At 53.3% G+C, this 21,707-nt stretch overlaps 1 protein-coding gene across 1 annotated transcript; it reads left to right on the top strand.

The window, feature by feature from the left end:
• On the top strand, window positions 1-21,488 carry ift27 (intraflagellar transport 27 homolog (Chlamydomonas)). The gene is made up of 7 exons (XM_072492428.1): window positions 1-139; window positions 4,443-4,522; window positions 8,985-9,044; window positions 9,151-9,210; window positions 11,662-11,779; window positions 11,881-11,990; window positions 18,853-21,488. Exons 1-7 carry the CDS (start codon window positions 106-108, stop codon window positions 18,949-18,951), a joined length of 561 nt encoding a protein of 186 aa, XP_072348529.1. The 5' UTR covers window positions 1-105; the 3' UTR covers window positions 18,952-21,488.
• The last annotated feature ends 219 nt before the right edge of the window (window positions 21,489-21,707 follow it).

Genomic DNA, 21,707 nt, shown 5'->3' with positions numbered 1-21,707 from the left:
GCAGCCGTCACCAGGGAGCGGGTAATGGCGGTCTGCAGCCTGGCCTAGGCCGAGGCCCGGCTGTTGTTGATGCGGTGAGCGGGGCTCAGCCAGCGAGCCGGAGCCATGGTGAAGCTGCGAGCGAAATGTGTGCTGGCAGGTGAGGGGGGCAGGACTTGCATTTCTGTGGCTCCCGCCACCTCCTCAGTACTGACCCTCTGACAGTGCGGCACTCCCTCAGTACTGACCCTCTGACAGTGCGGCACTCCCTCAGTACTGACCCTCTGACAGTGCGGTACTCCCTCAGTACTGACCCTCTGACAGAGCGGCACTCCCTCAGTACTGACCCTCTGACAGTGCAGCACTCCCTCAGTACTGACCCTCTGACAGAGCGGCACTCCCTCAGTACTGACCCTCTGACAGTGCGGTACTCCCTCAGTACTGACCCTCTGACAGAGCGGCACTCCCTCAGTACTGACCCTCTGACAGTGCGGCACTCCCTCAGTACTGACCCTCTGACAGTGCAGCACTCCCTCAGTACTGACCCTCTGACAGTGCGGCACTCCCTCAGTACTGACCCTCTGACAGTGCAGCACTCCCTCAGTACTGACCCTCTGACAGAGCGGCACTCCCTCAGTACTGACCCTCTGACAGTGCGGCACTCCCTCAGTACTGACCCTCTGACAGTGCAGCACTCCCTCAGTACTGACCCTCTGACAGTGCAGCACTCCCTCAGTACTGACCCTCTGACAGTGCAGCACTCCCTCAGTACTGACCCTCTGACAGTGCAACACTCCCTCAGTACTGACCCTCTGACAGTGCGGCACTCCCTCAGTACTGACCCTCTGACAGTGCGGCGCTCCCTCAGTACTGACCCTCTGACAGTGCGGCACTCCCTCAGTACTGACCCTCTGACAGAGCGGCACTCCCTCAGTACTGACCCTCTGACAGTGCGGCACTCCCTCAGTACTGACCCTCTGACAGTGCAGCACTCCCTCAGTACTGACCCTCTGACAGTGCAGCACTCCCTCAGTACTGACCCTCTGACAGTGCAGCACTCCCTCAGTACTGACCCTCTGACAGTGCGGCACTCCCTCAGTACTGACCCTCTGACAGTACGGCACTCCCCCAGTACTGACCCTCTGACAGTGCGGCACTCCCTCAGTACTGACCCTCTGACAGAGCGGCACTCCCTCAGTACTGACCCTCTGACAGAGCGGCACTCAGTACTGACCCTCTGACAGTGCAGCACTCCATCAGTACTGACCTTCTGACAGTGCGACACTCCCTCAGTACTGACCTTCTGACAGAGCAGCACTCCCTCAGTACTGACCCTCTGACAGTGCGGCACTCCCTCAGTACTGACCCTCTGACAGTGCAGCATTCCCTCAGTACTGACCCTCTGACAGTGCGGCACTCCCTCAGTACTGACCCTCTGACAGGGCGGCACTCCCTCAGTACTGACCCTCTGACAGTGCGGCACTCCCTCAGTACTGACCCTTTGACAGTGCGGCACTCCCTCAGTACTGACCCTCTGACAGTGCGGCACTCCCTCAGTACTGACCCTCTGACAGTGCAGCACTCACTCACTACTGACCCTCTGACAGTGCGGCACTCCCTCAGTTCTGACCCTTTGACAGTGCAGCACCCTCTCAATACTGGCCCTCTGACAGTGCAGCACTCCCTCAGTACTGACCCTCTGACAGTGCGGCACTCTCTCAGTACTGACCCTCTGACAGTGCGGCACTCCCTCAGTACTGACCCTCTGGACAGTGTAGCACTCCCTCAGTACTGACACTCTGGACAGTGCAGCACTCCCTCAGTACTGACCCTCTGACAGTGTGGCGCTCCCTCAGTACTGACCCTCTGACAGTGCGGCACTCCCTCAGTACTGACCCTCTGACAGTGCGGCACTCCCTCAGTACTGACCCTCTGACAGTGCAGCACTCACTCACTACTGACCCTCTGACAGTGCGGCACTCCCTCAGTTCTGACCCTCTGACAGTGCAGCACTCCCTCAATACTGGCCCTCTGACAGTGCGGCACTCCCTCAGTACTGACCCTCTGACAGTGCGGCACTCCCTCAGTACTGACCCTCTGGACAGTGTAGCACTCCCTCAGTACTGACTCTCTGGACAGTGCGGCACTCCCTCAGTACTGACCCTCTGACAGTGTGGCGCTCCCTCAGTACTGACCCTCTGACAGTGCAGCACTCCCTCAGTACTGACCCTCTGACAGTGCGGCACTCCCTCAGTACTGACCCTCTGACAGTGCGGTACTCCCTCAGTACTGACCCTCTGACAGTGCGGCACTCCCTCAGTACTGACCCTCTGACAGTGCGGCACTCCCTCAGTACTGACCCTCTGACAGTGCAGCACTCCCTCAGTACTGACCCTCTGACAGTGCGGCACTCCCTCAGTACTGACCCTCTGACAGTGCGGCACTCCCTCAGTACTGACCCTCTGACAGTGCAGCACTCCCTCAGTACTGACCCTCTGACAGTGCAGCACTCACTCACTACTGACCCTCTGACAGTGCGGCACTCCCTCAGTACTGACCCTCTGACAGTGCGGCACTCCCTCAGTACTGACCCTCTGACAGTGCAGCACTCCCTCAGTACTGACCATCTGACAGTGCGGAACTCCCTCAGTACTGACCCTCTGACAGTGTGGCACTCCCTCAGTACTGACCCTCTGACAGTGCAGCACTCCCTCAGTACTGACCCTTTGACAGTGCGGCACTCCCTCAGTACTGACCCTCTGACAGTGCGGCACTCCCTCAGTACTGACCCTCTGACAGTGCAGCACTCCCTCAGTACTGACCCTCTGACAGTGCAGCACTCCCTCAGTACTGACCCTCTGACAGTGCAGCACTCCCTCAGTACTGACCCTCTGACAGTGCAGCACTCCCTCAGCACTGACCCTCTGACAATGCAGCACTCCCTCAGTACTGACCCTCTGACAGTGCAGCACTCCCTCAGTACTGACCCTCTGACAGTGTGGCACTCCCTCAGTACTGACCCTCTGACAGTGCGGCACTCCCTCAGTACTGACCCTCTGACAGTGCGGCACTCCCTCAGTCCTGACCCTCTGACAGTGCGGCACTCTCAGATCTGAATTGATGGGAGCTTAGCGCCGAGAACTGTCAAAAGATTAATAAAAGCCTCCAACTCCATTCCCCTTCTTCCCTCAGCTGCCCTGACTCACATTGTCTCAAATCTTCTGAGTTGACCTGCAAAGCCTGTGCTAAATTGGAAACCCAGATTTAGCTAATTGTATTTATGAAACAGTAAATAATAGATGAGCAGGAGACACTGTTTGTTATTTGATCCCCATACGCATGTTTGTGGGCTGACACCTGTGGACTTTAATCTTGTGAGTAAAAGGGTTAATTTGCTGAGTAGTGCGTGAAAGTGTTTTTTTGATCTTTGAGTGCCTTGCCTCTGTTTCCACTTCACACGGTTTTGAAAGCCCGAAAGTTAGCAGTGTCTTACAGGTTGGATTACACTCAATGGGCAGATGAGGTTCAACTTTCCAAGAACTCTCTGCTGAGGGCGATGCTTGCTCATCGGCCAATGCCTCCTGGAACATTCCCTGCCTTTCCAACTGATGCTATGAAGGATGGACTCCGACACACACAGTAAGAGTGGCTGTTGGCACCTACCTCTGGGTTGAAACAGTGCCTTCAGCTTCAGGAAAGTGGGAAGAAGAGCGGAAGTTATTTTGTGCAGTGCAGAAGATTAAAGTACGTAATGTTTCACAGCACAGAAACCTCTTGCCTCCTCCCTCTCTCATTAATTAATTTCACCAGATTGCTTACCTGCTCCAGGTCAGTGTGGGATATTTCAGACTTTTATGACTTAATCCCGGCCGACCATTTACTCAACAACTTTAAGAAAAAATGTTTCTTTGGAAGTGAAATTTCTGGCAAAGCTGGCAAATATTGCCGATCCCGTACTTTCCTTGAGGAAGCTGTGCTCAGTCTTGGACCTTTGGGTGATAGTTTGATTCAGCTGAGTAGCTTGGAAAGGCAGTTAAGAGTCGACCATATCTGAAAACCCAGACTGGGTAAAGACAGCAGCTTCTTTCCCTAAAAGGACACTAGTGCATCGTCTGAATTCTTGCCACCTAAAATAAAAACAGGCCATGGTGGGAGTGCTCAGCAGGTTAGGCAGCATCTGTGGTGAAAAGAGCAGAGCTCCCGTTTCAGGTCGATGACTTTCAGCAGAATTGGCTCTTGTGACCGCTGATGCAAAGTTTGTATTTTTAAAGCTAACTTCAAATTCTCAAACATGGTGAGATTTGCACTCTCGTTCATACCGGAATGTTAGAAGAAACCCTCTGGGGTATCAGTCCAGGCACATAACCGGCACACCAACGGGCGCACCCAGCTGGATGTGTGCCTTGTCTCTGCTTCCTGACCCTCTTCTCACAACCTTCCTGTTTTACTCCCTTCTTTTCTAGGCGACTCTACTGTTGGGAAGAGCGCGTTAGTGCATGGGTTTCGCAGCGAAAGTGCTCACTTTCTGAAAAATTATACCCTGGTAAGTCCATTGAGCAAAGATTCGGCCATGAAAGGAGGCTGTGGAAAGGTTTATGAGATATTGCAGAGGTACAGAAAGCAGTAAATGGTAAATCGAAAGGTAAATTAGCAATGAATGCCAGCCTTGCCAATGGATGACAACCTTCTGAAAAATGAAAAAGGAAATTGGTACTCTACTGCAAAAACTTGCATTTGTAAAATGTCCCCCGGACACTTCACAGCAGAATTTGACACATAACAGGGCAGCAAGTTGGCGAAGTGGGTTAGCACTGTTGCTTCACGGCACCGAGGTCCCAGGTTCGATCCCGGCTCTGGGTCACTGCCTGTGTGGAGTTTGCACATTCTCCCCGTGTTTGCGTGGGTTTCGCCCCCACAACCCAAAGATGTGCAGGCTAGGTGGATTGGCCACGCTAAATTGCCCCTTAATTGGAAAAAATTAATTGGGCACTCTAAATTTATTTAAAAAAAGAACTTGACACATAACTACATACGGTGATGTAGCATATCTGAACAAAAACCTGGTCAAAGATGTAGCTTTTAAGGAACTTCTTAAAGGAGTATTGTGACGTGGGAGACCTAGATAGAGCAGACAAGGAAGACTTGTCTCACCCAGCGCTGAGGTCAGTTACTAGGGGGCACAGATTTAAGGTGATCTTTAGGGGGCAACAGAAAGCTACTAAAAACGCTATAAAGAAGAGTAAGATAGATTATGAGAGTAAACTTGCTCAGAATATAAAAACAGATAGTAAAAGTTTCTACAAATATATAAAGCAAAAAAGAGTGGCTAAGGTAAATATTGGTCCTTTAGAGGATGAGAAGGGAGAGTTAATAATGGGAGATGAGGAAATGGCTGAGGAACTGAACAGATTTTTTGGGTCGGTCTTCACAGTGGAAGACACAAATCACATGCCAGTGACTGATAGAAATGAGGCTATGACAGGTGAGGACCTTGAGATGATTGTTATCACTAAGGAGGTAGTGATGGGCAAGCTAATGGGGCGAAAGGTCTCCTGGCCCTGGTGGAATGCATCCCAGAGTGCTAAAAGAGATGGCTAGGGAAATTGCAAATGCACTCTTGATAATTTACCAAAATTCACTAGACTCTGGGGTGGTCCCGGCGGATTGGAAATGAGCAAACATGACACCACTGTTTAAAAAAGGAGGTAGGCAGAAAGCGGGTAATTATAGGCCAGTGAGCTTAACTTCGGTAGTAGGGAAGATGCTGGAATCTATCATCAAGGAAGAAATAGCGAGGCATCTGGATGGAAATTGTCCCATTGGACAGACGCAGCATGGGTTCATAAAGGGCAGGTCTTGCCTAACTAATTTAATGGAATTTTTTGAGGATATTACCAGTGCGGTAGATAACGGGGAGCCAATGGATGTGGTATATCTGGATTTCCAGAAAGCCTTTGACAAGGTGCCACACAGAAGGTTGCTGTATAAGATAAAGATGCATGGCATTAAGGGTAAAATAGTAGCATGGATAGAGGATTGGTTAATTAATAGAAAGCAAAGAGTGGGGATTAATGGGTGTTCTCTGGTTGGCAATCAGTAGCTAATGGTGTCCTTCAGGGATCAGTGTTGGGCCCACAATTGTTCACAATTTACATAGATGATTTGGAGTTGGAGACAAAGGGCAATGTGTCCAAGTTTGCAGACGACACTAAGGTAAGTGGTAAAGCAAAAAGTGCAGAGGATACTGGAAGTCTGCAGAGGGATTTGGATAGGTTAAGTGAATGGGCTAGGGTCTGGCAGATGGAATACAATGTTGACAAATGTGAGGTTATCCATTTTGGTAGGAATAACAGCAAAAGGGATTATTATTTAAATGATAAAATATTAAAACATGCTGCTGTGCAGAGAGACCTGGGTGTGCTAGTGCATGAGTCGCAAAAAGTTGGTTTACAGGTGCAACAGGTGATTAAGAAGGCGAATGGAATTTTGTCCTTCATTGCTAGAGGGATGGAGTTTAAGACTAGGGAGGTTATGGTGCAATTGTATAAGGTGTTAGTGAGGCCACACCTGGAGTATTGTGTTCAGTTTTGGTCTCCTTACTTGAGAAAGGACATACTGGCACTGGAGGGTGTGCAGAGGAGATTCACTAGGTTAATCCCAGAGCTGAAGGGGTTGGATTACGAGGAGAGGTTAAGTAGACTGGGACTGTACTGGTTGGAATTTAGAAGGATGAGGGGGGATCTTATAGAAACATATAAAATTATGAAGGGAATAGATAGGATAGATGCGGGCAGGTTGTTTCCACTGGCGGGTGAAAGCAGAACTAGGGGGCATAGCCTCAAAATAAGGGGAAGTAGATTTAGGACTGAGTTTAGGAGGAACGTCTTCACCCAAAGGGTTGTGAATCTATGGAATTCCTTGCCCACTGAAGCAGTAGAGGCTCCTTCATTAGATGTTTTTAAGATAAAGATAGATCGTTTTTTGAAGAATAAAGGGATTAAGGGTTATGGTGTTCGGGCTGGAAAGTGGAGCTGAGTCCACAAAAGATCAGCCATGATCTCATTGAATGGCGGAGCAGGCTCGAGGGGCCAGATAGCCTACTCCTGCTCCTAGTTCTTATGTTCTTATGTGATTTGAGAGGATATTAGGAAAACTCTTTTCACCTTGGTGTCTGGAATTCGCTGCCTGGATCGGTGGGTGAGGCAGAAACCTTCAACTCATTTAAAAGGTACCGGGATCTGCGCCTGAAGTTCCGGAACCAACAAGGTTACGGACCAGATGCTGAGAGGTGGGATTAGAATGGGCGGCTAGTTATATTTTGAGGCAGTGCACACGATGGGCTGAATGGCCTCTGTGCTGTAACTTTTTTATGGCACTATGTGGAGAGGCTTAGGCAGAGTTAGGCTCCAGGAAGCTGCAGGTGCGGTCTGCAATGATGGACCGATTAAAATTGGGGATGTGCAAAGACCAGAATTGGAGGAGTGAGGCGACCTTGGAAGCTGAAGGAGGTTACAAAGATTAGGGAAAGGCGCAGGCGTGGTGGGATTTGAAGGCAAGGACGGGATGTTCAAGATTGATTACAGGATCGGGAGCCAGTGTAAGTCAGCAAGCACAGGAGGTGACGGGTGACGGACGAATAGAACATGGCGTATGTTTCACCTGGAATGATCAGAGAGAGAGTGGGCTTGAGGTGGGGTAGTGTGTGGGGGGGGCAGAAATCCTGGCGCCATTCAGGATATTGGTACAGTCCTCCGAGAGGAATGATGTAGAATAAAGGTGGCTCGTCTGCATTTGTGTCAGTCCGGTGATCCAAACCATTAAGTTTTCTTTGCTGGGCAGCACGGTGACGCAGTACTTAACACTACTGCCTCTAGGGTCCCGGGTTTGATTCCGGCCTCAGGTCACTGTCTGTGTGGAATTTGCACGTCCTCCCCGTGTCTGCGTGGGTTTCCTCCGGGTGCTCCTGCTTCCTCCCACAGTCCAAAGATGTGCGGGTTAGGTGGCTTGGCCATGCTAAATTGCCCCTTAGTGTCCAAAAGGTTATGTGGGGTTACTGGGTTATGGGGATAGGGTGGAGGTGTGGCTTAAGTAGGGTCGGTCCAGACTCGGTGGGCCGAATGGCCTCCTTCTGCACTGTAAATTCTATGATCTATTGTCAGTCCCACCCAGGACTCACTGGCCAGCCAAAGGGGAAAATGGCGACACCTCCTGTGCGATGATGTGCGCCACCGCGATGACCAACTTGGCAACAAACGCCAACCCACGTCATTAGTGGTCTGGCAGATGGAATACAAAGTGCAGCACTTGTTGAAGAACCACCTCTCTGGGATCGGCCTTCACAGCCTCTAAAAGGATTGTTTACTGTGTCCCATCATCTTTTTTAGATGGAAGGATGCTAACACACACATTTTACTTGAACATTGGTGGCAAGCTAGTTAGGAATGAAATTAGGAAGCACTTTTTCACATAAAGGGTCGTGAGAATCTGGAACTATTTCCCTCCCCAAAAGACTGTTGTTGCTGGAGCTTTCGAGACCGAGATGGATAGATTTTCATTTATGAAGAGTTTTGAGGGATGTGGGGCAAAGGTGATTTAATGGAGTTGTAAAGATCATTCAAGGTCTAATTGAATGACGTGGCAGGCTCAAGGGGCTGAATCTTTTCATCAACTGACCCAGCAGAGATTTTGTGCGATAGCTGCTCTGCTATTGATTCCTGTTCGACTGTCTGTACAAGACAAGGGCCGACTGAATGTGAATTCAGGTCATTATGTCCACAGAGGAGACCACATTATGTCCACAAATGCCGCACCACAGCTGCAGGACGGCAACACTGATGTTTCTAGATTTCATTGTGTTCGATGCCCCAATCTTAGAATTCCACTTTTTTGGGAGATTGGTCAGGTTTAAATCTTACAAGCAGCCGTCTTTGTTATAGAAGTCTATTTAGTCAGGTTACAGAGAATGTGGGTCTGAGAATGGTGTACTATCTCTCCTTGTCCTCTAGACGACTGGAGTGGAAGTCTTCGTTAATCCGGTCCCCATCCCAGACACATCTGACAGCGTGGTGAGTGTTTAAGAAGTACATCACATCATTCCGTGTGTGAATTGCAAGAGGTTTTCCGTGAGTGGATGTCAATTTATGATGTTCCCTCTTCCCTCCCTGTCTCCAGGAACTCTTCATATTTGATTCTTCAGGAAAAGAAATCTTCTATGACATGGTGGAAAGCCAGGTACAGAGATCAATTAGTGGATTTGTTTCCTTCAGAGGTTTAGGCCCTGTCATTCATTCCTTGAATTAGGTACATAGCAACAGGAGTAGGCCCTTCGGCCCATCACACCTGCTCTACCACTTAGTACTGCGCGAATGCCGCACTGTCAGAGGGTCAGTACTGAGGGAGTGCCGCACTGTCAGAGGGTCAGTACTGAGGGAGTGCTGCACTGTCAGAGGGTCAGTACTGAGGGAGTGCCGCACTGTCAGAGGGTCAGTACTGCGAGAGTGCCGCACTGTCAGAGGGTCAGTACTGAGGGAGTGCCGCACTGTCAGGGTCAGTACTGAGGGAGTGCCGCACTGTCAGAGGGTCAGTACTGAGGGAGTGCTGCACTGTCAGAGGGTCAGTACTGAGGGAGTGCCGCACTGTCAGAGGGTCAGTACTGCGAGAGTGCCGCACTGTCAGAGGGTCAGTACTGAGGGAGTGCCGCACTGTCAGAGGGTCAGTACTGAGGGAGTGCTGCACTGTCAGAGGGTCGGTACTGAGGGATTGCTGCACTGTCAGAGGGTCAGTACTGAGGGAGTGCTGCACTGTCATAGGGTCAGTACTGAGGGAGTGCCGCACTGTCAGAGGGTCAGTACTGAGGGAGTGCTGCACTGTCAGAGGGTCAGTACTGAGGGAGTGCTGCACTGTCAGAGGGTCAGTACTGAGGGAGTGCTGCACTGTCAGAGGGTCAGTACTGAGGGAATGCTGCTCTGTCAGAGGGTCAGTACTGAGGGAGTGCCGCACTGTCAGAGGATCAGTACTGAGGGAGTGCCGCACTGTCAGAGGGTCAGTACTGAGGGAGTGCCGCACTGTCAGAGGGTCAGTACTGAGGGAGTGCCGCACTGTCAGAGGGTCAGTACTGCGAGAGTGCCGCACTGTCAGAGGGTCAGTACTGAGGGAGTGCCGCACTGTCAGGGTCAGTACTGAGGGAGTGCCGCACTGTCAGAGGGTCAGTACTGAGGGAGTGCCGCACTGTCAGAGGGTCAGTACTGAGGGAGTGCTGCACTGTCAGAGGGTCAGTACTGAGGGAGTGCCGCACTGTCAGAGGGTCAGTACTGAGGGAGTGCTGCACTGTCAGAGGGTCAGTACTGAGGCATTGCTGCACTGTCAGAGGGTCAGTACTGAGGGAGTGCTGCACTGTCATAGGGTCAGTACTGAGGGAGTGCTGCACTGTCAGAGGGTCAGTACTGAGGGAGTGCCGCACTGTCAGAGGGTCAGTACTGAGGGAGTGCCGCACTGTCAGAGGGTCAGTACTGAGGGAGTGCCGCACTGTCAGAGGGCCAATACTAACAGAGGAGGAGGTGTAGGGTATTCAGCCCATCAAGCCGGCTCCATTATTCAATGCGATCATGGCTGATCATCCACTTCAATGCCTTTTTCCCACATTATACCCCATATCCCTTTGTCATTGGTTTTTAGAAATCTGTCAATATCTGCTTTAATCACACCCAATGACAGCTTCCACAGCGTTCTGGGGTAGAGAAACATAAAGATTCACAATCCTCTGAGGAAAGAAACTTCTCATCTCAGTCCTAACTGGCTTCCCCTTTATTTTGAAATTGTGCCCCTTGGTTCTAGACGCTGCAATCGAGGAAACCATCTTACCTGCATCCACTCTGTCGATGCTGGAGACTCCAAACCCCAGATTCCCCAATCTCTCTTCATAGGACAGTCCCACCATCCCCGGAACAAGTCTAAGGAACCTCCGTTGCACTCCCACTATGGCATTAATATCCTTTTTAAACTAAGGGGACCAAAACTGCACGCCATACTCCAGGAATTATTTGGTACTTTAACCCTGAATTCCCAGCAGGACATTCCCACTATCTATGCCAAAAAGGGCAGAAACCATAATCTGTCAGGCCTTTATCATCACTACTCTGAAACTGAGGCAAGGCTGTGTGAACCACACATTCCCTACAGTGCAGAAAGAGGCTGTTCGGCCCATCGAGTCTGTACCAGCCCTTGGAAAGAGCACCTTACCTAGGCCACACCTCCACTCTAACCGTAACCCCACCTAATGTTTTGGAGACTAAGGGACAATTTTAGCATGGCCAATCTACCTAACCTGCACATGTTTGGGCTGTGGGAGGAACCCGGAGCACCCGGAAGAAACCCACGCACACACGGGGAGGAAGTGCAAACTCCGCACAGACAGTAGTCACCGAAGGCCGGAGTTGGACCCGGGTCCCTGGCGCTGTGAGGCAGCAGACCCATCCCCTGTGTCACCCCAAAAAACGTGTCTTTATTGTGAAATTGGAACTTGCCGTTAGCCTCTCTGACTTGAATATTGTGTTGGAATGGAGACTGAGCCTAAGACTACTCTCAGCTGACCAAAGCTTCCCTTCGTGAAGGGTGGGGGGGGGAGAGATAATGTTTGCGTTCTCTTGTCTTTCTTTGAACTTTGCATCTCCTTTATTCAAACAGTGGGAGCTTACGGCCACCATTTGCCTTGTGTATGACATCACCAATGAGGCAACGTTCAACAGCTGTACAAAGTGGCTGGAAAGGGCCCGAACGCAGGCTCCCAGCGGTCAGCTGGCAGGTCAGTGCTCCCCAGCTTCTGGGAATGTTGTGGTTTAATGTAGGAAAGTTGCACAATAGATTTGGTGCTTCAACCAGTCACTTCCTTTGATTGGTTTGCAGGAGTTCTTGTTGGCAATAAGACAGATTTAGCCTGTAGGCGTGCGGTGGAGTACACCCAGGCACAGGAGTGGGCAGCGAACCAGGGCCTGGAGTATTTTGAGACATCCGTGGTAAGTGAAGGGGATAATCCCGACATTCTCATCCCCTTGTCCCCATTGCACCGACTTGCCAGTCCGAGAAACGCGTGGTACCTCCGAGTCAGTCTGGAAGTGAGACTCGAGGATTTTTGGCCAGACCGTGGAGTGCCTTTCAAAACCTTCGGATGGACTCCCTAAAGAGCTTTCCAGCCAATGAAATACGTTTTGACGGGTAGCCACTGTTGCAATGTGGGAATCTAGTTACCATGAGCACAGCAAGATCCCACAAAAAGCACTGTGTTGATGGCATTGGTCAAGAAATAAATATTTGGGGCGGCACAGTGGCGCAGTGGTTAGCACTGCTGTCTCACGGCGCCGAGGACCCGGGTTCGATCCCAGCCCTGGGTCACTGTACGTGTGGAGTTTGCACATTCTCCCCGTGGCTGCGTGGGTCTTACCCCTACAGCCCAAAGATGTGCAGGGTAGGTGGATTGGCCACACTAAAACGCCCCTTAATTGGGAAAAAATAAGTGGGCACTCAAAATTTATTAGAAAAAAACCTAAATAAATATTGGACAGGTCATTAGGAAATACTTCCTGACTTTCTTTGAAATAGTGCTGGGCGACCCTTTTTAAAAATATAGTTATCCAATTTTTTTTTTCAATTAATGGGCAGTTGAGCATGGCCAATCCACCTACCCTGCACATCCTTTGTGGGGGAAAGACCAACTCAGACATGGGGAGAATGTACAAACTCCACACGGACAGTGACCCGAGGCCGGGGTCGAACCCGGGTCTTCAGTTCCATGGGCAGCAGTGGGACCACTGCGCCACCGTGCTACCCACTGGGAGACTTCTTTTAAATAAATATTTTATTGAAGATTTTTCATAGATAACAATCACGACCTCAACTTTAAAACAACGCAGAAATCGGCTCATACATGGTACATTTAACACGTTTAAAAAAAATAAATTTAGAGTACCCAATTATGTTTTTTTCCAATTAAGGGGCAATTTAGCGCGGCCAATCCACCTACCCTGCACATCTTTTTAGGTTGTGGGGCTGAGACCCACGTAGACAAGGGGCAAATGTACAAACTCCACAGGGACAGTGACCCGGGGCTGGGATCGAACCCTCAGCGCCGTGAAGCAGCAGTGCTAACCACCGCGCCACCATGCTGCCTATTTATCATGTTAATAACACAAAACACAAGCAACATCACCCCCCTCCATCCCAGCCCCACAACTACACCCTTCCCCACTAACAGCTGGGGCGAGATTCTCCGACCCCCCCACCGTGACGGGGGGTGGTCCGTGCCGGGGAGGTGCGTGCCGGTGGGGGGGGGGGGGGGGGGGGGGGGGGGTGTCCGTGCCGGGGAGGGGGACGGGGAGGTGCGTGCCGGGGAGGGAGGATGCGAGGGCAAGTGAGTTGGTCCACTTGGCCAGGTGCCAGCCTCCAACAGTCGGATCCATGCGGTCCATGCCACCTGGCTGGGGGGAGGAGGGGTTATGGACAATGATGACATGTCGTCGTTCCCCCCCCACCCACAGGCTGTCATGTTTTCCGGTCAGCCAGCGATGTTGGCCATCGTGGCGGCAGCCGCTAATGTCCATGTTGCCCTGGATGAGGAGGAGGAGGAGGAGGAGCGTGCCAGAGAGGCGGCGCAGGCTGCCGCAGAGGGGCAGGAGGCAGCCGACCAGGCTGGAGGGACACCCGCCCGACAGGACGAGGAGAGGGAGGAGGACGTCGCGGCCCCACGGCAACGGAGGCACCCGAGGGCGCCCCGTGTGTACCGGCCCCGGCAGTCATACCAGGACCTCACGGACCGGGAATGCAGGAGGAGACTCCGGATGATGCGGGAAACCATGGCACACATCTGCCACCTGCTGGCACACCTGTCACCGCGTGGCACTGGCGGGGGACACCCTCTCCCCGTGTCCGTCAAGGTTACGGTGGCCCTGAACTTTTATGCAACGGGGTCATTCCAGGCACCGAGTGGGGACCTGTCCAGCACATCGCAGACATCGGTGCACCGGTGCATCCGGGCAGTGACAGACGCCCTATATGCCATTGCGCACCGCTGCATCCGCTTCCCTGTGGACCGGGCCAGCCAAGATGCCCGGGCCGTGGGCTTCTCTGCAGTGGCCGGGTTCCCATGGTCCAGGGCGCGATTGATGGGATGCACGTCGCCGTGCGGCCACCTGCAGATAACAGGGCCGTGTTCACCAATAGGAAGGGGACCTATTCGATGAACATACAGGTGGTCTGCGACCACCGCATGATGATCCTGCACGTCTGCGCCCGTTACCCGGGCACTGTACACGACTCATACGTGTTGTCGCGGTCATACATCCCCGGCATGTACGAGGGACGCCATCCCCGGCTGAGGGGCTGGTTGCTGGGCAACAGGGGCTACCCATTGCGATCGTGGCTGATGACGCCTGTACGGAGGCCACGCAATGAGGCGGAGAACCGCTACAATGATGCCCATGTAGCGACAAGGGGAGTGAGAGAGAGGTGCTTTGGCGTGCTGAAGATGCGTTTCAGGTGCCTGGACCTCTCTGGGGGCGCCCTCCAGTATCGGTCAGATAGGGTCGGCCGCATCATTGTAGTGTGCTGCGTCCTGCACAATATAGCCCAGCAGAGGGGCGATGTGCCGCACGCAGAGGACGGCGGAGTGGAGGAGCAGCAGGAAGAGGCGCAGTCCTCCCCAGATGAGTGGGATGGGGGCAATGGTCAGGGCAGACGGGCTAGACATGGGCGGGTGGCTGTCCACCGTTACCGGCTGGGCCAGCGGGCACGGGACAGGCTGATAGAAGCCCGCTTCACTGACTAGATGGGCGTGGGAATCGGGTAGTATGGCCACAGACCGCACACCATGGTAACACCTGACCACCCACACCCCCCACCCATCCACCCACCCAGCACCCTCACCCTCGCCCCCCACCCGCATGCACACCACCCCCCCATTGCCGATCCACCTGCGGCACAACGGCCGGGCTCACACAGTTGCCGGTGGACGCGTGTCTATTGCAGGCCATGGAGGATGATGACAACCCGCCCTGCGATGAGCTCCTGGCTCCACATCGTTTCACGATGTCTGACCCATGGCCACAGTACCACCATCCACCCGGACCATCCCTGCATGCGGCTGTGATACTGCAGCGCACGGTCCCGTCCTCTGCCTGGGGGGGATGTTGATGGCGGCCCAGGGGGAAGGGGGCAGACTCACCTGCGGCTGAGGTAAGACCACCCCTCACACACACACACTTGCGCTCAATGTACATGACACCCCCGCACGCTTTGGACAGAGCACAAAGGCAGCTTCTGTAGGTGTAACATTGACTTTAATAACGAAAGGAGTTCATGCACGTGCCCTAGCCCCTAAAATTCATCTGTGCCCTGCACCCGTGCCAACTTGCTCAGTGTCTAATTGTTTGGCCTTACGGGCCCTTTGACTACGCCTAGGTGGTTCCCCAGACGGTACAGCAGAACTGGTGGTGGACTCCTGCGATTCCTGCCCTCTGACACGGGATCCCTTTGGCGGCTGTTTCCTGGGGTGTCCGGCCTAGATGGGCCAGGCTGCGGCCCGGGCGACTGGGATGGTGAGCTGCCAGCCTGTCCTGCCCGTTGCCCACCCGATGCACCTGGGACGGAAGGGGGGGGAGCCCGAGGTGTTGAGGTGTTCCGGGACCTCCCCTACAATGGGACCCGGAACGGGCCCCAACACCTCCTCCTCCCTCGGGGTGCCCGACGGCCCCCAGGCCTCTACATGGGTGGGGGATGTGAACGGACTGGCCATCTGACGCCCCCCGACATCTGGCGCTGCCAGTGCTGGTATCGACAGGGGTCTGCAGGTTTGCAGCCATGGAGCTCAGGGGGTTGGCAAACCCTGTCTATAACTGTGCGACGCCGGCTCGCACATGGGCAATGGCGCCGATGCCCTCAGCGATGGCCTGCTGAGACTGGGCCATGGCCTTCAGAGACTGTGCCATGGAGTTGGGCGCCTCTGCCATCTGCCGCTGGCGCTGGCTCATGGCCTCCTGTGAGAGGGCAGCCATGTCCTGGGCCACAGACATGGGCCGCCTGCACGGAAAGCCCCAGGCCTCGCAAACCGTTCCCCATGTCTGACACCGTCGCATCCATTGCCTCCACCGCGGATGCCACCCGTGCGGTGTCGGCCTGGGTGGCACGCATGACCGGCACCACTGCCAGCTCCTGGACGCGGGTGGACTCCTCCACCTGCGACTGCAGCCTCCGCAAGCTGGCCGTCACCCTCTTCGCTCGTCCCAGGTCCGGTGGTTGCATCGGACCTATGGGTGGGTGTGGTAACTCCAGGAACCCGGGATCCATCTGGGCGGCAGATGTTCGCTTGGGCTGGGCTGCCCTCCGACCGCCCGGCCCCTCTGCTGCTCCTACCTCCACCTGCTGTACCGGAACAGCTGTGTTGTGCGCACCAGTGAGTGTACCAGACGCCTCATCACTAAAGTGCCCAACCGAGGTGAGCGCCTCTGCGATGGTGGAGGGTGTTGGTGACAGCAATGGCGTTGTGTCGTGCGCAACGTCCGACTCTGAGTCCATGGCACTTTGGGGTGGCAGTTCGTCTCCGCCCGTCCAATCTGTGTCACTGTCCTGTATTTCTGTTTCCTGGATAGGGGTGTCCTGGGTTGTGGTTTCGTGGCTCGGCTGTGACGGGGGCCTGTGGCTGCCCCTCTCGTCGCCGCACCCACATGAGACGGGGGCGCTGTCTCCCTGTTGCTCCAGGTCTCTCCGTCTCCCATGGTCTCCAATGGGCATCGTGCGGGCGTCGCATGCCAGAGGGTTCGGGTCTCTCCGTCTCCCGTGGTCTCCGAGGGGCATCATGCGGGCAGTCTGCATCTGCGGGGATGGGTGTCTCGACGTTTGCTCCTGCGATACACAATGAAGCATGCATGGTTAGACACGCAGGCAGTGATCAGGGGATATGGGGGAGGGGGGATATGGGGGAGGGGGGATATGGGGATGGGCTGTCGGTGGCTCACTTGCTGGTGGGCCCCCGACCTCTGCAACAGCCCCCCCCCCCCCCCCCCCTCCCCTGGCTGCCCTGACGAGGTCGTTCACCTTGTGGCACTGGGTGCCCGTCCGTGGTGTCAGGGCCGCAGCGGTGACGGCCTCTGCCACCTCCCTCCACAGACGCCGGCTGTGGCGTGGGGCGACTCTGCGGCCGTGTCCGGGATACAGGGCCTCCCTCCTCTGCTCCACTGCGTCCAGGAGCGCCTCAATGCCGCGGGACTGGAACCTCGGGGCTGAGCGGCGGGCGGCCATCCGGTTGGGTCTTCTGGTCGGGTGGGGGAGCAGCGTGTCTTATGAGCTGTCACGCCTTGCGGCGTGCATGACGCCGCACGGCGTGAACCACGTGAGCCTGCGCGGATAGCATCTTGTCGCTGCTAGCCCATTCCGGGCCGGAGACTTTGCGACATTTGGGGCGGCGCGATGCAGGTGGGATTTGCACCGTTTTGGGCGCCGGTCGGCGGACATCGCGCCGATATCTGAGAATGCCGCCCCTGATGGTAACTAATTCTTTGAAGTCTGAGATATTGGCCGCCTCCTCAGGTAGAACTCTTCCACCAATCCCCTCACCATGTATTTGAACTTCTCCAGGTAGAAAAACTCCATAAGGTCACCCAACCAGGCCGAGGCACTAGGCTGAGTGGAAGCTCGCCACCCCAGCAGAACTCTCCTCTGGGCTATCAGCGAGGCAAAGGCAAGAGCATATTCACCCCGGTCTGCAGCCCCGGCGAGTCCGACACCCCAGAAATGGCCACCAATGGACAGGTCAATGTTAAGAACCACTGACATGGTGTTAAAGAAGGAGACCCAAAAGCTCACCATCCTTGGACATGACCAGAACATGTGGATGTGATTAACGGGCCCACGAGAACACTTCTCACACCTGTCTTCCACCTCTGTGTAAAAAAACTGCTGATCCTAGTTTTAGTCAGGTGGGCCCTGTGTACCACCTTGAGCTGAATCATGCTGAGCTGTCCGTAAGAGGAGATGGCATTCACTCTACAGAGGACCTCATTGAACATGTCCTCATCTAGAATGGGTGCTGGGAGACTTTTTAATGCCCATCTCACAGAGCCTCGGTTTAATGTCTCATCCAAAGATGCCTCTTGGTTGGTACTGCCCTTTGGACAATGTGATGCGCCTTCAGTGCTGACCCTCTGACAGCCGATGCTCTTTTGGCATTAACCCTCTGACTGTGTGGTACTCCCTCGGTACTGAACGCGGAACGCCAGTCTAGACTTTGTGCTCAAGTCCCTGAAGTGGAACTTGAACTCGAATCCTTCTGACTCGGGCGCGCCCCACTGAGGCACAGCTGTGTCGTAGCTATGCTGGGAAAGAAATAACAACTGCCGAGGTTAAGAGCCCTTCTGATTTGCTAAGTGTCCTGAACCATTAGACCAGGAGGGCTCCCGGTTCTAGCTGCAGTGTGTGCTAAAGTGGCAGCTCTCAGGGTGACAGTGGCTGGCACTGAAACCAGTCTCTGTGTCTAAAACAAGTGAGCAGCTTCCCACTGACCCAGATACCTCCTGTTATTCCCCACCCAACCTGCTGTCACGCTGATTGAGAGCTGTGGAACATGGCTGCGCTGTGTGTGTAACCTATACTGAGATTCTTTTTGAATGAGCTGGAGGCAAAGCATAGAACAGCGTGATGTAAAACCAGAGTCTTGTGTACAATGTAGAGCATTGGCCTGACTGGATTAAGATGAGGCAAGGATTAATAGTGAATGGTATACAGTGTACCATTCGCGAGGCTGAAGGGATTGGGTTGTGGACGATTGATTGGGCTGCTTGTTGCACTTTGACCTTGGCTGCCTCATCTTTCACTCTGTGCGTTATTTTGCAGAAAGAGATGGAGAACTGCGATGCTCCGTTTCAGAGTCTGGCCCGAGCGTTTCACCGCATGTATGAGGAGAAGCTAGAACACATCCGATCCATTGTGTGACCATGCCCCCTTACAGGCAAGAGCACGTGGCCCTCTCTTTCAGCCCGGCTGAGTGTATGCACTCTAACCAAAATCACACCCCATGTGAACTGCAAGAAGGCACCCCTGGCACATGCACTCTGCTGAAGGCAAGCGTGTGACATTCTGATCCACCTTACCCTAGTCTAAGTTGGGAAGAACTCCGTGCGCGTGCTCTCTCTCTCACTCTCTCTCTCTCTCTCATTCACTGTCTTTTTTTCCTCTCTCGTTTTTTTCTTCCTCTCTCTTTTTCTTCTCCCTTTTTTCTCTCTCTTTTTTCACTCTCTTTTCTATCTCTCTCAGTCTCTCTCTCAGTCTCTCTCTCAGTCTCTCTCTCAGTCTCTCTCTCAGTCTCTCTCTCAGTCTCTCTCTCAGTCTCTCTCTCAGTCTCTCTCTCAGTCTCTCTCTCAATCTCTCTCTGTCTCTCTCTCTCTGTCTCTCTCTCTCAGTCTCTCTCTCAGTCTCTCTCTCAGTCTCTCTCTCAGTCTCTCTCAGTCTCTCTCTGTCTCTCTCTCTCAGTCTCTCTCTCTCAGTCTCTCTCTCTCAGTCTCTCTCTGTCCCTCTCTCTCTGTCCCTCTCTCTCTGTCCCTCTCTCTCTGTCCCTCTCTCTCTGTCCCTCTCTCTCTGTCCCTCTCTCTCTGTCCCTCTCTCTCTGTCCCTCTCTCTCTGTCCCTCTCTCTCTGTCCCTCTCTCTCTGTCCCTCTCTCTCTGTCCCTCTCTCTCTGTCCCTCTCTCTCTGTCCCTCTCTCTCTGTCCCTCTCTCTGTCCCTCTCTCTGTCCCTCTCTCTGTCCCTCTCTCTGTCCCTCTCTCTGTCCCTCTCTCTGTCCCTCTCTCTGTCCCTCTCTCTGTCCCTCTCTCTGTCCCTCTCTCTGTCCCTCTCTCTGTCCCTCTCTCTGTCCCTCTCTCTGTCCCTCTCTCTGTCCCTCTCTCTGTCCCCCTCTCTGTCCCTCTCTCTGTCCCTCTCTCTGTCCCTCTCTCTGTCCCTCTCTCTGTCCCTCTCTCTGTCCCTCTCTCTGTCCCTCTCTCCGTCCCTCTCTCCGTCCCTCTCTCCGTCCCTCTCTCCGTCCCTCTCTCCGTCCCTCTCTCCGTCCCTCTCTCCGTCCCTCTCTCCGTCCCTCTCTCCGTCCCTCTCTCCGTCCCTCTCTCCGTCCCTCTCTCCGTCCCTCTCTCCGTCCCTCTCTCCGTCCCTCTCTCCGTCCCTCTCTCCGTCCCTCTCTCCGTCCCTCTCTCCGTCCCTCTCTCCGTCCCTCTCTCCGTCCCTCTCTCCGTCTCTTTCTCTCACTTTTTTCTTTCTCTCTTTTTTTCTCACTTTTTTCTCTTCTCCTTTCTCTCTCTCTTTTCTCCTTTTTTCTCTCTCTTTTAGAACAAAGAACAAGAAAGGTACAACACAGGAACAGGCCCTTTGGCCCTCGAAGCCTGCGCCGACCATGCTGACCGTTTAAACTAACATCTTCTACACTTCCTGGGTCCGTATCCCTCTATTCCCATCCTATTCATGTATTTGTCAAGATGCCCCTTAAATGTCCCTATCGTCCCTGCTTCCACCACCTCCTCCGGTAGCGAGTTCCAGGCACCCACTACCCTCTGTGTAAAAAAACTTGCCTCGTACATCTACTCTAAACCTTGCCCCTCGCACCTTAAACCTATGCCCCCTAGTAATTGACCCCTCTACCCTGGGAAAAAGCCTCTGACTATCCACTCTGTCTATGCCCCTCATAATTTTGTATACCTCTATCAGGTCTCCCCTCAACCTCCTTCGTTCCAGTGAGAACAAACCAAGTTTTTTCAACCTCTCCTCATGACTAATGCCCTCCATACCAGGCAACATCCTGGTAAATCTCTTCTGCACCCTCTCTAAAGCCTCCACATCCTTCTGGTAGTGTGGCGACCAGAATTGAACACTATACTCCAAGTGTGGCCTAACTAAGGTTCTATACAACTGCAACATAACTTGCCAATTTTTATACTCAGTGCCCCGGCCAATGAAGGCAAGCATGCCGTATGCCTTCTTGACTACCTTCTCCACCTGTGTTGCCCTTTTCTCTTTTTTTCTCTCCTTTTCTGTCTTTCTCTTTCTCACTCTCTCTCTGTCACTGTGTCTCTGTTCCTGATCACTGCACAGTGATGTGGGGTTAGAGAGAGGTGTAATCAGTCAGGGTTCCTGCTCTCTTTGTGCCTCTGACTCTTCATGTCTTCCTGTCTGTCTCTTTCTTTGTCTGCATAACAGAAGATGCAGCGGAAAATGGAGCCGCAAAATGTGCCTGCAGCACCAGACATAAGGTGCTGCATTTTAAGCAGCTTTGAGGCCAGTACAAGCTTCAACCTTCAGTTTAGGTGGGAACCGTTGACAGGCAACAGGTTCTGATTTTTAAGCTTCTTTGATTCTCAGAGTGGAGGGGGGAGGCCTCTTTCCGTCAGTTGTTGCTGTGTTATTATTTTGAAAGCTCCCGGCCCAGTTCTGTGGAGTAACTTTACTTTTGCAAAGCGGTTTATTAAAAAAGAAAACCTGCTTTCTCCACGTTTGCTTGGCTGTGATGCATTTTTTTAAAACTACACAATTTTATTTTCGGAATGTTCTAAAAAAAAAAAAAAGTGTGAACTTGAGTTTCTACAGCAACCACAGGATACCCTGATGCACTTTACAGCCAATAAGGGCGGCACAGTAGCGTAGTGGTTAGCACTGTCGGTTCACAGCGCCACAGTCCCAGGTTCAATTCCCGGCTTGGGTCACTAGCTG

This window comes from Scyliorhinus torazame, chromosome 29 (genome assembly GCF_047496885.1).
Source record: "Scyliorhinus torazame isolate Kashiwa2021f chromosome 29, sScyTor2.1, whole genome shotgun sequence".
Lineage (NCBI taxonomy): Eukaryota > Metazoa > Chordata > Chondrichthyes > Carcharhiniformes > Scyliorhinidae > Scyliorhinus > Scyliorhinus torazame.
Note: the sequence above shows the minus strand (reverse complement) of the source record. Positions and strands in the feature narration are given on the sequence as shown.

Excerpts from the sequence above, each read along its gene's own strand:
- ift27 (XM_072492428.1), top strand. The coding sequence starts at position 106 with ATGGTGAAGCTGCGAGCGAAATGTGTGCTGGCAG. Across the intron at positions 9,211-11,661 it reads ATGACATGGTGGAAAGCCAG|TGGGAGCTTACGGCCACCAT; the intron begins GTACAGAGATCA and ends TTATTCAAACAG. Across the intron at positions 11,780-11,880 it reads TCCCAGCGGTCAGCTGGCAG|GAGTTCTTGTTGGCAATAAG; the intron begins GTCAGTGCTCCC and ends ATTGGTTTGCAG.